This window comes from Melospiza georgiana, chromosome 8, assembly GCF_028018845.1.
Source record: "Melospiza georgiana isolate bMelGeo1 chromosome 8, bMelGeo1.pri, whole genome shotgun sequence".
In the NCBI taxonomy this organism is placed as follows: Eukaryota; Metazoa; Chordata; class Aves; order Passeriformes; family Passerellidae; genus Melospiza; species Melospiza georgiana.
In genome coordinates, this window is record NC_080437.1 from 29,881,798 (window position 1) to 29,896,118 (window position 14,321).

The 14,321-nt window shown below is 37.1% G+C and overlaps 1 protein-coding gene across 2 annotated transcripts in view; it reads left to right on the forward strand.

The window, feature by feature from the left end:
* Nucleotides 1-14,321, forward strand: part of ATRNL1 (attractin like 1) — a 429,920-nt gene that overhangs the window by 42,221 nt on the left and 373,378 nt on the right. For both annotated transcript variants that reach the window (XM_058028925.1, XM_058028926.1), the window contains exons 5-7: nucleotides 872-1,080; nucleotides 10,604-10,778; nucleotides 11,877-11,964. In XM_058028925.1, the coding sequence (XP_057884908.1) occupies nucleotides 872-1,080; nucleotides 10,604-10,778; nucleotides 11,877-11,964 (472 nt within the window). The remainder of the gene's footprint in view (nucleotides 1-871; nucleotides 1,081-10,603; nucleotides 10,779-11,876; nucleotides 11,965-14,321) is intronic.

Sequence of the window (14,321 nt, forward strand, 5' to 3'; positions counted from 1 at the left end):
TGTATTATCATCAGAGGATTGTAATAACACTTTATTCTGAGTTTGCTGTGAGTCATTGAAAGAGTTTCAAATCCTGCTTGGACTTCATCAGGCACACACAGCCTGAGTTCATGGAAACTCTTGGACCCATGTATTCCATGTCCTCCATCTTCCCTCATTTCAAGGAGTTGCCTGCATTTCTGGAACCACTTTGCTTAATTTTGCACTCCCATTGCCTGTGATCTCACTGTTTGGTAGGGTGTATCAGAGAAATGCAAATTCCCAGAACAGTCATAGATTTCTTTCAGCCTAGGCTCTCCTGTTTTTGCATCTTGGACTGCAGAGTTATGGTGGCTCTTTTATTAAGGATTCAAAGAATGAAGTGCTGCCTGTAAGTAGTTTCAGGATATTAGCCATCTTGTATTTTTCCTTACTTGTTCTTCCCTCTTTTATTCTCCCCAGATGTTAGGCACACAGTTTATAGTACGGACCAAAGCTACCAAGGAAAACCCTTTAACTGTATGCCTGTGTGGAGAGTTTATGCTCAATTACATACAGTGTGGTTGTTTCTAGAGATAACAAGCATTTGAAAGGACTGAGTGCTTATACTGGAATGTAGGACAAAAATAGGTGGTCATCTGTCCAAGCAGGGTCTGTCCTTCTGCTTCATGTCAATATTTGTTGCAGTGCAAGGTATTTATGATCCTGAGTGCATCAAAGACTTGGTATTTAAGATTGGATCAACACCTTTTGAGCTCATTTGCCTGTAAAATCATCATTAAACTTGAATTTTATCAGTAAATAGAAATTTTTCATGATAAAACATACTTTATCTAACAAATACTGCTGGAGTGCTGTCAGATATCTTACTTTTTTCTTTTTATTTTTTCAGAATTAACTCTTGCCCTAATAACTGCTCAGAACATGGCAAGTGCACAACCAGTCTGTCTGTGCCAAGCCGGGTGTACTGTGAGTGTGACAAGTACTGGAAAGGAGAGGCCTGTGACATTCCCTATTGCAAAGCCAACTGTGGGAGTCCAGACCATGGCTACTGTGACCTGACAGGAGAGAAGCTCTGTGTCTGCAATGACAGCTGGCAAGGTAAAGTTTGCTTAGTTTAGTGTCTAGGTGATTTGATTTTCTCCCTACCCTCCTTTTAATGTCACATCATTGCATCATATTTTTAGTGTTTCCTGAAGTAAAGTAGCCACTGTCTGCTTTTTGTTGGGTGTAATTTGTAGCAGCCTCTCAATGAAAAAGGAAGGTGAACTGCTTTGTTATAATGGTGCAAGACTGTCTGTGGGCTAATGGATGTACTGTAAGCATGTGGTGCAGTTTTTCTCCCAGTACCATAGATCATTGTTTCTCATTACAGATAAATTATTTAGGATCCTAAATGTTTAATTCACTTGCTATAATTATGCTAGATGCTTGTGGATTTTTTGTTTTTATTGTTTACGACTTCTGTTACAAATCTCAATTGGCTTAGCTTGCTATGCTTAGGAATTGCCATTCTCTTAACAGAAATATTAAAATCCCTGCAGATTACTTAGCTGATATGCCTTCTTCCCATGACTTCCTGCCTCAGTTCTGTTTTATTGCTGTTTCTTTTGGCATGACAAAGGAAATGACTTTTTAACTCCTATTAGCTGTCACACCTATTACTCCACAGTCATGATGAGATCTAATACATTTCACTTCTTAATAATTAATGAGTTGATTATTCAAAGGCAGTCTGTGCACCCACAGAAGGGAAGTGTTTTAGCATTATGGTTATTGAATGGAAATAGTGTAGACGTATTACTGAGTCCTTTAAAACCTTCCAGGACTGTAGTGCACAAAAAGATCCTGGAGGCTTAATCTCTGTTCAGAAGTTGTGAATAGAAATTGCAGCAAGACTATCACCCTTTTAGTTGTGCATGAATTCCTTGCAGTGTCAAATTGCTGAGTACAAAATGGGGAAATGTCACAGATCTTTGGAAATGCTTTTAGGCTATACCTTCAGGTATAGTGCTATGAAGTTAATTAGAAGTTTTAAGCACAAAATAAAATTAGAAATTTGACTACCGCTGCCACTGCCTTCCTTTCACCTGGCATTTCTGTACATGCTAGCTTCTCACTCCTTCCTGCAGATCATATAAAGAGAATTTGCTTCATCATTCCTTGGATTTTCACTGAATCTATGTAAAATTCAATTTTTTTTTTTTAAATTCTGTCACAGATGGGCTGGCTTGGATATATAATTGTTTCTCCTTCCTAAATATCAAACTTTCATTAAGCTCTGGGAGACAACTTCCATTTCTGTTTTTTCTTGATTTATTTATACCTGTATATTCTGTACTTTCTATACTGATATGATCTTCTGTGCACATTATTTGCGATGATGGAATCATAAATTTTTCTCTTGCTGTCTGACAAGTTTTTCTTGTATTTGGTAATTCAAACCAGGTGGCTGAAAGGTCTTGATTTGTATGCTTTAGGAGAGAATATCATGTTTCATTTTATTGCTATTATTATTAATCTTATTTTGAGTGACTTTAGTGTTTGCATTAAAAAAATCACTGAAGTGCATTGATTTGGAGGTATGATAATTAGAATCCCTGATTCAGAATATAAATGTCAGATTTCATATTTTTCTGCGTAGAGTTTCTTTTACAATGGTGACATCTTGTGGTAGTCGTTGAAGGAGCAGCTCTGAAGAACATTAAAAAAACCACATGTAAAAAAAGTATCCCGAGAAAAGGGAATACTTTAGGGTATTCTTTGGGATAGAATAACTTTTTTGAATAAAAAGTAGGATCCCCTGATTATTAGATATGTCTTGTGGAATTGAATACAAGGATCTTGTAGATATTTGCTTTATTCTATATTCGTACTTGGTTATACAAATATAGAAAAAATCTTCCATATTAGACTTTTAGGCTTTGAAGACAAATAATTGACATAATTTTTATTTTTAATATGTGTTTCATTTAACAAAACATGCACTAGTTGAATGTATTGGGTTTTTTTTTTTTAATCAAAGTATTTTTAATAATGCTAGTAATCTTAAATATTCCTGAAGTTGGTGTAAGAACAAAATTTAGTATTTACAGAAAATCTGGTTAATCTAAAATTTTCACCCAACATAAGGGAGTCTGAACTTTTCAGACTAAGTATAATTTTCTTTGAGTTCTGTACCATAATACAGTGTCCCATTCCTGGTTAATCTGTCTTGATATTATCTAACACAAGGCTGTGGATGTAATTCAGGGAGGAAAAAAATATGCCTCAAAACTAATGACTTGCTTTCTCTCTGGCTGAGACCAAACTGGTGGCTCTTGCACAATTTGACCTATTTAAGAATTTTATAGAAAAATGCTTTTGCTGAATATGTTTTCACAGCCTGAAGATTCTCTTTGATACCAGGAACACCATGTCTTGGATTGTTTCAAGCTATAAAGGAGAAGAGAGATTTCCAAACAGTTAAAAACTTCTGTGACAGGTGAAAAAATTCAGGATGACTGAAAGGATACTTTAAAGAGGATTAAGTGGACTGTCTTTGAAATTGCTGAAAACATTGCTGAGTCCTACCTGTAGACAGAGAAAAAAAAGAGTTGAAGGCTCTTGAAGTTGAGAGAAACTTTATTGATACTTTGATCACTGAACATCAGCACTGCAAGCAAAAGGGGAATCTATTAGAGAGGAATTAGAGACTGTCTTTAAATTAGTTTTAAAGAGGATGAGTAGGGTACCTTCAAGGCAAATCTGATACTTCATGTTTATTTTGTTTTGGATTGCATTGTGAGGTGGTTTGGAAACAGAGGAAGTGCTTTCCTTTTGTAAGAAACTACATCAAAAATGGGCTCCAGGGTTGCACATAATTCTCTCTAGGGTTGCACATAATGCACACCAGCCCCAAACAGGCATTCAGCCCCAATCCAAAGTTAAAACACCAATAAAATTTCTGGAACATGTATAGTTAGTGGATTCTCCCTACAGAGCTGCTCCTAGCAGATAGAGATGTAGCAGAAGACCAGATTCTGAAATTAAACTAATTAACTTTGAAATAAATCCATTAGCAATTGAGGCAGCTTGAATTTTATAACATCTCTCCAGGGAAAAATGAGTCTCTGTAAGGAGAAGAGTAAACAATGAAAGTATAAAAGGAGCTATGACTACTGCAGTGTAAATCAGTGTTTTGCTTGCTTGGTACTATGGCATCATGAGTGTGCCCAGAACAACTCTGTCAAAGTCTGTCTAACTCAGGTTATCCTGAAAGGACTCACTGGATTTGGGGTTGTTCCCACTTTTCAGTGGAAGGCTTTGATGTGAAACTCTCTTGTTTGGCCTGCCTTATTCCCCAACGCTGACATTGAGCAAAGCTGTGCTTGTGTGATGCTGGGTTAGTGAAAGTGGTGGGGAAGGCTTGAGATGGGGGCTCAGGCAGCAGCAAGTGAAATGCAGCACTGGGAAGAGCTTGTGCCAAATGCCTGGAGATCTGAAATCTGAGATTTTGGCTTGTTTTGCCTGGATGTTCTTGAACAAAAAGCACACAAGTCTGTGTGTCTTCAGAGATGAGGACCTGTGATGTAACATTTGCTTTGGACAGACCTGTTTTTGGAAGGAAAAAGAAAATAAAAGCAGGTTTCTCATAGATACTGTTCTGCCCTGTGATCATGCCCTTTTTGTCTCAGTTTTACTTTTCAGGTCATCTCCTGGCCAAGTATCAATTCAGAAAGGAGAAACGGCAATTTTACAGTCTGGAAAATGTCCTTTTAAATATATGTGCATTTATGCTTTATATGCAAATAAAGACACATATCCAAGGAACATTTTTGTCCCTCAATTTTAAGTTAAAATCCTATTTCTGTGTTTCATGTTTGTAGATTTTTTTTAATGTTGATCATAGAAATGAGAGCTGTCTAAGAAAAGTTTGTCTATAGAATTGCTAGGAAGGAATTGTCTTGTAAGGAATGGTTATTTCAAATGTACTGGGAATGTTCTTCAGATTTATCTTCAGGTGGAATTTAACAACTTGATAAGCCTTCTTGGAGGATTGTGCAGTTTGTAAACAAAGTATAGCTATTTTAATTACAAATTTAATGTCTGAAAATTGTGTGAGAAAAGTCAAGTGTCCATATTGCAAGAGAAAGAACATCACAGGTAAATGAAGAGCCAGCTACAGTTTTAAATACCTTTATGGTGTCATTTGACAATTAGTGAAAGCAAATTTAGCAGAATTTATTTGATTTGTTTCACTAAATGGCTCCATTAACTGGGTTGATAATGCTCTCTCTGCCTAATTAGGATGAGATTTAGGAAGGGAGTCCCCTGCTATTTGTGAGTTTTAACGAAAAATGTAATCCATTTAGAATAAATCTATGACCTAAATATTTATTTAAAAGGCATACACTTAAATGTATGAAAATAGAACTTGATTAAAATAATGATCCCAAGCAATACTTTGTCCTGAATACAAGAAGTAGATGGTGCTGATCTCCCTGATAAGGTAAGATACAAAATTTACTTTGTAATCTGTAGCACCTTCATTTAAGATTAGGAAGAAAGTGATTAATGCAGCTCAAAACCTGTTAACTTCATTTCAGCACTGTGTAGAGTTCTAGACCATAACTTGAGGAAAGAAATAATGAAACATATATTGTGATTAATAACAGAACAGTTGAAATCTGAATTTATCAGTGTAGGTCATACAGAGATAGTCTGTAAGAAAATTGACATGAAAAGGCAATATATTTTGTCTGAACTTCAACATTTGATGACAGGAAATCTTTGAAAATGAAGAGTGCAGTGGGTACACAAGGAAACAGTAAGGGGAACTCAGCTGCTTCATCATGAATTGTGAGTGGGTGTGTTGAACACATATGGAAAGGTATCAATGCTCCTTGAAGGCTGATCTTGGGACTGATAGTGTTACATAATTTTTTGTAATCTACCTATAATGCTGCTAATGAAATCTGGTAATACAGAGGTGGAGGGTACTTAAAATACGAAGTAGAACCAGAATATCCTGCGAAAAAGTCTGCAAATAACGTGTAGGATTTAATTACTTCAGTATCAATTGTAAATTAATACATTTAGGGACTAAGAGCATTAAGAATTTGTTTTATAGTCTTGGATTGAAATGTAGAAAGTGACATGGGAGAAAACTTGCTTGTCTGTCTCAATTAGAGCATGAACTAATTAACATTATTACTTTTATATGCTCTGCAAACTCCAAAGTGCCAAGAGCACTGGTAGGATGATCACTCATAGAAGTTCCAGTTAAATATATGAAAGCATTTGTAGTATGTTTCATGTTTTTTTTATTACAGTTTTATAAATACAGATAGAAACAGACTCAAGAGGGAGAAATGGACAGGGCTATGGAAGGCACTAACAGAGCCTGATTTGTTTAAACAAGTAAAATCAAGGCTGGGAGGGAAGAGTGTTGCTGTTTATAAACATTTCTAGGGTGTATAGACAGACCAGGTCTTTAAGTACAGTGATAATAACACTGGTAGAAGAAAAATTAGGATGAACTGGTCATCAATACACCATTTAAGAATTGAGATGAGGCTTTTGTTGTAGAGCTGTGAAGTTTTCTAGAAGTTGTTAGCAGAGGTACTGGAGCTTGGTACCTTGCAGCCATTAGGATGGAGTCTCAGAATCACTAGTCCAATGGGTATTGTCACCTATAGCTGATCTCAAAGTCCCTGCTTCTTTTAGAGCCTGAGGAGCAAAACCTGTTTTTGTTTAAGATGACAAATCTCACGTGGTGTCTACCAGAGACTGTACTTGTTCTCAGTCATGGAAGACTAGGAGAGCTTTTCCTACTTCTAGTAGACAATGCTGTGACATCTGGCCTTATCTCCTGTGCCAGCCTTGTTGATCTTGAGTGTGGGATCTGGAGCTGATCTGTTAAAGGATGCAGTGGAGCTGTACCCACCCATGGCAGGCCCTGCAGCCCTTCTGGCTCCCCTGCTCAGACTGAGCCTGGGCATCTCCCATGGCCAGGTGGCCTTGGGTGATCCCCTCTTCCTGCCTGAGGAGACAAACGGGGCTGAGGAGCAGCACACAACACCCAGGGGCATTTCAAGAGCTGCATCAGCTCATGTGCATTAGGATTTCTGTCATTCCTGGAGGAACTTGAGTCCTGGCACAGCTTGCTGCCCTCTGCTGTAGCTGGACACCTCACCAGGATCTCTCTGCCTGCCATTCAGTCTCATTTTCAGCAAGGCTGTTTGCAGGAAAGGAGAATTACTTACTTCCAGTATGGATCTTGCAGAGCTGTGCAGGGGCAGTGTGGGGATACATGGGTACACCTACTGTAAAATGCCTAGAAGGAATTACTGAGCCATTCCAGCACAACTGATTTGACTGTAGGACTGGTTTTAATCACTGAGATGTGGTGGTTGAAAAATTACATTAATGTAATAATTCTCAATTCATATGATCAGACAAACAAAACCAGAAAAAACAACAAATACTTTTAAAATTGCTTTGATTAGATTGCATGAAGAGCACCGTGAAATTTAGATTCAATGCATCAACACTTCTGCTTTTTTCTTCTGTGCTCCCAAAGGAAAAGATTTGGTTTGAAGACAGTAGATGATGTTTAGTCATTTAGGTGGAAATTGATCTTATGACTTAAACTACTGCAACAGATTGTTACTATGGCTTTTCATGAAACTCCTCAATAAATAGAAATTAGATTATGTCTTTTGTGTGGTGGGGATAAATTGTTTTTTTAAACCTATAGAGTTTTTTCCTACCTTAGAGGATAACGTAATTGACTTCTAGTTCAGGTTTATAAAGTTGTTTGCTGTTTTTAAAGCATTCCCCCCTCCATCCCCAGTGGATTGACTGACACATTAGGAAGATAAGAAAGAAACTCAATTTTAAATGAATGGAGAAAAATCATATTTGCATAAAACATAACAAACCATATTTTTCATTATCTTTGTTCTGCAGCTGTAGTGCTCTTTGTTGCACAGAAGGCACGTATTTAGTGAATGTAATGTTTCTGAAGAGAATATGTATTTTTGCCGAAATAATGGTGTATGTATTCAAGTAGGAAAATCTATAAATGCTATTCATAAATCCTACACTTACCTTGTTTTTATAAAGCGATAGCCATACAAAAGAATTTGCTTTTTAAATGATATTTAGATAGAGGCCACCACTATTCTATTGTTCTGCCTTTCTGCAGCTGTATACTCCATTTTTGTCCCGACTGACAGATAGCGTGGTCAGCCCTTGCCCATGGCAGAGCTAGATGATCCTTAAGGCTCCTTCCAGCCCGAGGTTTTCTGTGACTCTGTGGCACAGGGGTGTTTCTGCTTCCCTCTCACCTCTCCTGCCGTTCAGCTCTCACGGAGCACTGAGGCTGAAGGAGGGCTGTCTGTGACATTCTTTCCATCTCTGATCCGGCTGAGATTTTTGCATTCTTAGCTGAGTGTGAGGCGGTTTTCCTGCGTTCGTTTAATTGCAGCCGGTGCCCGGTATCTGTGTCGGCTGTGCCGCAGGAATTCCGGCTCCGCTCGCCGCTCGCCACCAGGGGTCCCTGCTGGCCGCCACATCCCGAAGGCTGGCAGGGATCCCGCTGCTCCTCCTGACCTGCAGGCGCCGTTTCCATCATTTTCAGCTCTTCCCTGATCAAAGAATGCATAATCAATTGTTTATTTTAAATCTCTTTTATATTCAAATTGTTTCCTCCGGTGATTTCCCAAAATCACGATTTTGCTGAGGTTACAATTCTATTATAGTATCAATTATTAATGCTTAAGAAATAATACACTGAATTGTTCATGCTCTCGTTAGAACTCATTGAGATACCATTAATCTTTTCTAAGGAGAAGGTATAATGAACTATGGGAATTGAGTGTCTCCATCGTTTAGTGAATGGAAGATAATTTGGATACAAGTGGACATCATTCTTCTGTAGTATACTAGGAAAAGTTGACAGCTGGCTATGCACACTTTGGATGCCTGGTTGTTGTGTATAGGAAGTAACTGTAACAATTTGCCTCCAAAATGACAATAAACATTGGAAAAACATTATCTCCCTGTGCTCCCATTCCCCCAAGATAATGTTTTAAAATTATTGTAAACTTGCTTATTACTTATTTAGTGTACTTAGTCAACTTCAGCATCTCTCTATTCTAAAAGTGTCTGATCTCTCCTTGACAAATGTAAATATTTGCGTCTGGAGCACCCTTTGCCAGGGGAGTATCCTTGCCAAAGAGATCTGATACTTTTTACATGAAGAGCTGTCTCCTCTTGTTTGCTTTGAACATGGCTTCCTCAAGCTGCATTTCATAGAACTCAGCTCTTTATATTCAGAGAGACTGTGGGCTCTTCATATCCACCCTCTTTTTGTCACTTATTTTACAGACTTTTATAATTCACTTCCAAATTTTGTGTTTTTCCAAGTGAAAAAGTCAGTGGTTCAAAGGAATTCAGTGGTTTCTGTAATTGAAACATCCTTATTACACTTGTGTAAACAGTGTCCACTAATCTCTTCTGTTTAAGTAGGACACAGTTTTCTAAGGTTACACAAGCCACAGATTTATGCAGTGGGGTAACAGGATTCTTGATTCTGACACGATTCTTTATTTTGACCATTGCTGAGTGGTGATGTAATATTTTCATGAGCTATCCTGAGATGATCCTAAAATGTACCTTACTTAACTTTCAATTTAACTATGTTGAATTTTGTATATTGTTTTATTATTCAGTCACATGATCAGACAGGAACTTGTTCTATAGTTCTTCAAAGACCCTGAAATAACAACCTTTATCAGCAATATTTATATTTATATATATATATATATATATGCACACATATCCCTATATATTCAAGTTTTGCATAAGATCTGGAGCATAAACTGATGATGAAGCAATCACATTTTTGTTATCATGGAGCAAATAAAAACTGATTTTGCTGTCCATGATTGTAATAGTCCTATAGCTAAAGAAATGATGCATTTTTCTGACTTTTCTTACTTTGACAAAAATGATTGGCTGAAATATATTTGAAAATCGTATGTAGTAGTTGTGGGTTTGGTGGCTTTGTATAATAGTCTATAAAATGTTATAAAATTTAAATATTCAAATAATTATTTTGATAAAGCACTTGATAGTGTATTTTTGTCTTGAAAAATGGTGCAGAATGCCATTTCCAAAGGGAAAGCTTTACTTCTAAGACAATATAGTATAATGCATTTTGTAACTTAATTTACTGTAATATTTGATTTGATATACACTTATTCTGATTCAAATACAGTATAGTTTTTCTCCAAAGGTAACATAGAGTGCTGAAAGTTTTAAACCTATATGATAGGTCATTTAAAAATGTGACACTTTGTGCCTTTCTTTCAATGTGTGACTCACAGTCTCTTTTCTGAGAAGAATGTGGAAATGAACTGTTATTATTTGAGCTAATCTAATGCTTTCAATTAGATTGACATCCCATGTTGTCAATTTTTTCATTGAGCATCTGTTAAACATAAAAGTGTACACCATATTTTATCAAAATGAGCAATCCTGACATCTGTAATTAAGCCTCCCCTGTTTCTGCTTTATTGGCTTTAACATCCCCGTCTAACAGATTGCACAAATTGCACATTTGTTTACAAAACAGGCCCAGATTGTTCTCTGAACGTGCCCTCCACGGAGTCCTACTGGATCCTGCCCAACGTGAAGCCCTTCAGCCCCTCTGTGGGCCGTGCCTCCCACAAGGCCGTGCTCCACGGCAAGTTCATGTGGGTGATTGGTGGCTACACCTTCAACTACAGCTCCTTCCAAATGGTGTTGAAGTGAGTGATTTCTCCTTTCTCATGGGGCTTAGGGAAAGCAGGTCTTACCAGGGAGGGAGCTGCTGTCTTCTAATTGAGCTGGAAGGTTTCTATCTCTTTTAGATTCTTTGTTAATGGTCTTATTTTGTGTTTGTGATTTTCTTATGGTTATAGAAAGTGAAAATATGGGCAACATCAAATATGTATTTATCTATATGTAGTTTAGTTTGAAAAACTGCAAAACATAGGGAGCTTTGTGGTGATAAAATAGTGAAAAAAATTCACTGCTGATATTTGCACACTGTACATTTTGAAAGCCATGTTCCTTATTGATGTTAATTTATGGTTACAGGGCACTTTTATTTAGTGCTTGCACTTGACCTACTGGTGCCATGCCAGTAGGATCAGGCAGGTCACCTGTATTCCACTTTTTTATACTTATGGCAGTTTGTGTGTGTATTTGGCCACCTATTACAAACAAAGTTGAAGCAGCTGTTGTAAATAGGACCCAGGGGATTTGGATGGTAACTTCATATGTAGAGGCCCTAAATGTGGCAAATGCAAGTATTAGGTTCTATTTATTAGCATATTATTAGCATGTTTACTTCTTCTGTTGTTGTCTACCTATTGCTTTCTTCCACACGTTTGCAATCATACAAAACAAATCCCATAATCTTTTGGATTTTTCTTTTCTACCTTTGTAATCTTTTTTTACCTCTCATCTAATGTTATGCATTAATTAATTAATGAAGATGTAATGGAAATTAAAATCAACCGTATATTTAAGAGGGTTCCCAGCAGTAAATCTTCAGAGTAGTGCAAAAGCATGGGGCATGAGCAGTTTGGTGGGGTGGGGTTTTTTACATGATTTAGAGCAAGTCTTGTGGTTTTTGTTAGTTACTCCTGTTGTCTGAGATTGTTGATGAGTCCCTTACAGAGGTGCTCCTGTTCTGCTTGAGGTAAATTTAATGCACTGTCACGAGTTACTGCACTCTTGTAATAGTTCAAAGGATTGTGTTGCCCCACTAACAAATTACCATGTTGGAGTTAGTTTGAACATACAAGCCCTTCTGTTTTGTCTACAGGTTGAAAATGTTTCTTTTTCTATTTCTTTTGTAGCTACAATTTGGAAAGCAGTATATGGAATGTAGTGCCTGTATCCAAAGGGCCACTTCAGAGATATGGACATACTCTTGCTTTATATCAGGTTTGGACTCTTCAGTGTTCTGTATAATAAATTTCCATCTGTGTGCTGTTAGTGATCTTAAAATGAGTCACCATGAATGGAGACTTTTGAGGATAATTTAATTTCTAAATATTTTGTATTAATATTTTCTTCTTCAGTACTTAGGTTTATTGCATGGTTTTTGGAACAGAGATTGTGCAATACTTCTCAACCATTTTGCTGACCATAAATCTTCTGAGCTACAGCTGCCAATAGAAGGCAGAGTTGTGTGTGAGATGTAATTGGGGTTGTGGGCAGTGCTCTTGCTCACCAGGCACCATGCCCAGGGGCTGAGCCCCACAGGCAGAGCCAATTGCTGCTTGCAGGGTCCTTTGGCAGTGCCATGGCAAGCAATGGCCCAGGTGTGGGGACTGCTCAGGGAATCCAGGAGCACAAGGAAACAGGACTGGAGAGAAGGCTCCAACTTATGCCTGAGGGGGCTATCAGGGAGACAAGCTACAGAGGGTGACAGGCTTGTTAACTGTGACAGAGAAATACAGAATTGCTGTCACCAATTTTCCTTTGTTTGCATAAGGCAGTGCCAGCAGGGCAGGACAAACAGGATTGCGTCAAGTCAGACCTGAGTGTTCATCTCGCCTGGTAACACCTCTTGAATAATGGTAACAGTGCATGCCTAGGGAAGAATGTGAGAAAAAATGATAGGAACTTGCAGAAGCTTCCTCAGAATACTGTCCTACTTTGCAGCTGGGATTCCCTAAAATAGTGTAGTGTTTTTGTGGAAAAATTATGAATTCCTGTTGTTTATTGTTTGTTGTTTTTCAATTTTGGACCATGTATTTATTTTAACATTGACATCATCCTGCGCCTAAGAATTCCAAAACATTTTTTTTAAGAAATAAAATCTTTTCAGGAACTGGTACTAGTTGGTTTAATTTTGATAATCCCTACTTCTTATTCTCCATTTATTTCCTCATACTAATGATATTCTGTAAGACCATCACACACTCCACCATTTCTTTTTCATACTGAAAATACCTTGTGTTTTTAATAATACTTCATACATTGGGTAATGTTGTACCATTGTCTTTACCTCTTCTAATTCAGTTATTTCCCTTTTGAAAAAGGAGGAATCACAGTCTATAGTGTGTTCTTACCTCAGAGATTGATGTCATAGGGAATTCAGGGTCTACAGATAGGGGGTAGCACTTTAATTTCTTCAGAACTGATTCCAGGGACATTCTCTGCTAGGTTGTGGGGTTTTTTTTCCCTACATTAACTTCCTGTTTTTAGTTTTTGCTATGGAAATACCTGTAAAGTCTACCATGAAGGGACAGTTAACCTCATTTTATTGCTATGCCTTTCTCTTAGAATACTCCTTCAGTCTGTTGGCACCACAAAGTATCTAGTTAGTTGTATTGCTAATGCATTTGAAAGGTGATGTCTTGGTACTTCATATATAAATTCAGTAGGCATCTCATTAAGGTATTTCATAGCTTGCTTTGGTGTGAGCCTGTGTTTTAATCCAGTGAAGTTTCTGAACTTTACTTTTTCTTCTAAATTTCCATTACTCTTCTGTTAAGTTAAACTTTATTTATTTTGTTGTTTGTAATAGAAAGTTTTGTTTTCTTTTTCAAATAGGATATGTTCTTGTAATCTGAGCAACAATGTCTTAAAATGTATTGCATTTAATTTTTTCACATTTTTTCGTATTTTTCTTTTAAAGATTTTACCCTTTTAGTTGTACATTTTAGTTTCTTTTTATGTTTGGGCTCCTTTTACATATTGAGTGCTTCCTCCAAGTTAAGAGGAATTTAGGGCATGGGCTGATATTTTGTTTTGTGTTGTTTTCCTGGCATCTGTTCTTACAGAGATATTGAATCTGTGTGTGGCATGGTGAATATTGCAGAGGTGTTTTCAGTAGTAATATAAACTAGGTTTTGTGCGTGCCCTAACATCAACTCCAAGCTTGCTTTTCTTCCTGTCAGTTCCCTGCTTCATTACTAATGTATTATCTGTTCTTTGAAAGGTCAGATCTTTTTGACCAGTGACTTTGATTATTACAGTTCCTGTAGAATGTGGACATTTTATTCAAGAAACATTGAGTAAGGTATCATTTAGCAGTTCAGAATAAAGGCTTAAAATGTAATTTAACCTTTTTATTTGACTGTGCTAATATTTTCTTGAGACATTCCAAACTAAAGGGTAACTGTTTTAGAAGTCCTTTCACCAGCAAATATTAAATGGGATCTATGTTAATTCAGACATCTCTTTGAAGTAGTGCAACTCATGTTAATGATAATGAAAGCTGCAAGCAAAGGTATAGTGAAGAAGCTGTGGCTGTTGTTGAAGATGGAAGTTAATTAGCAATTAGGATTCAC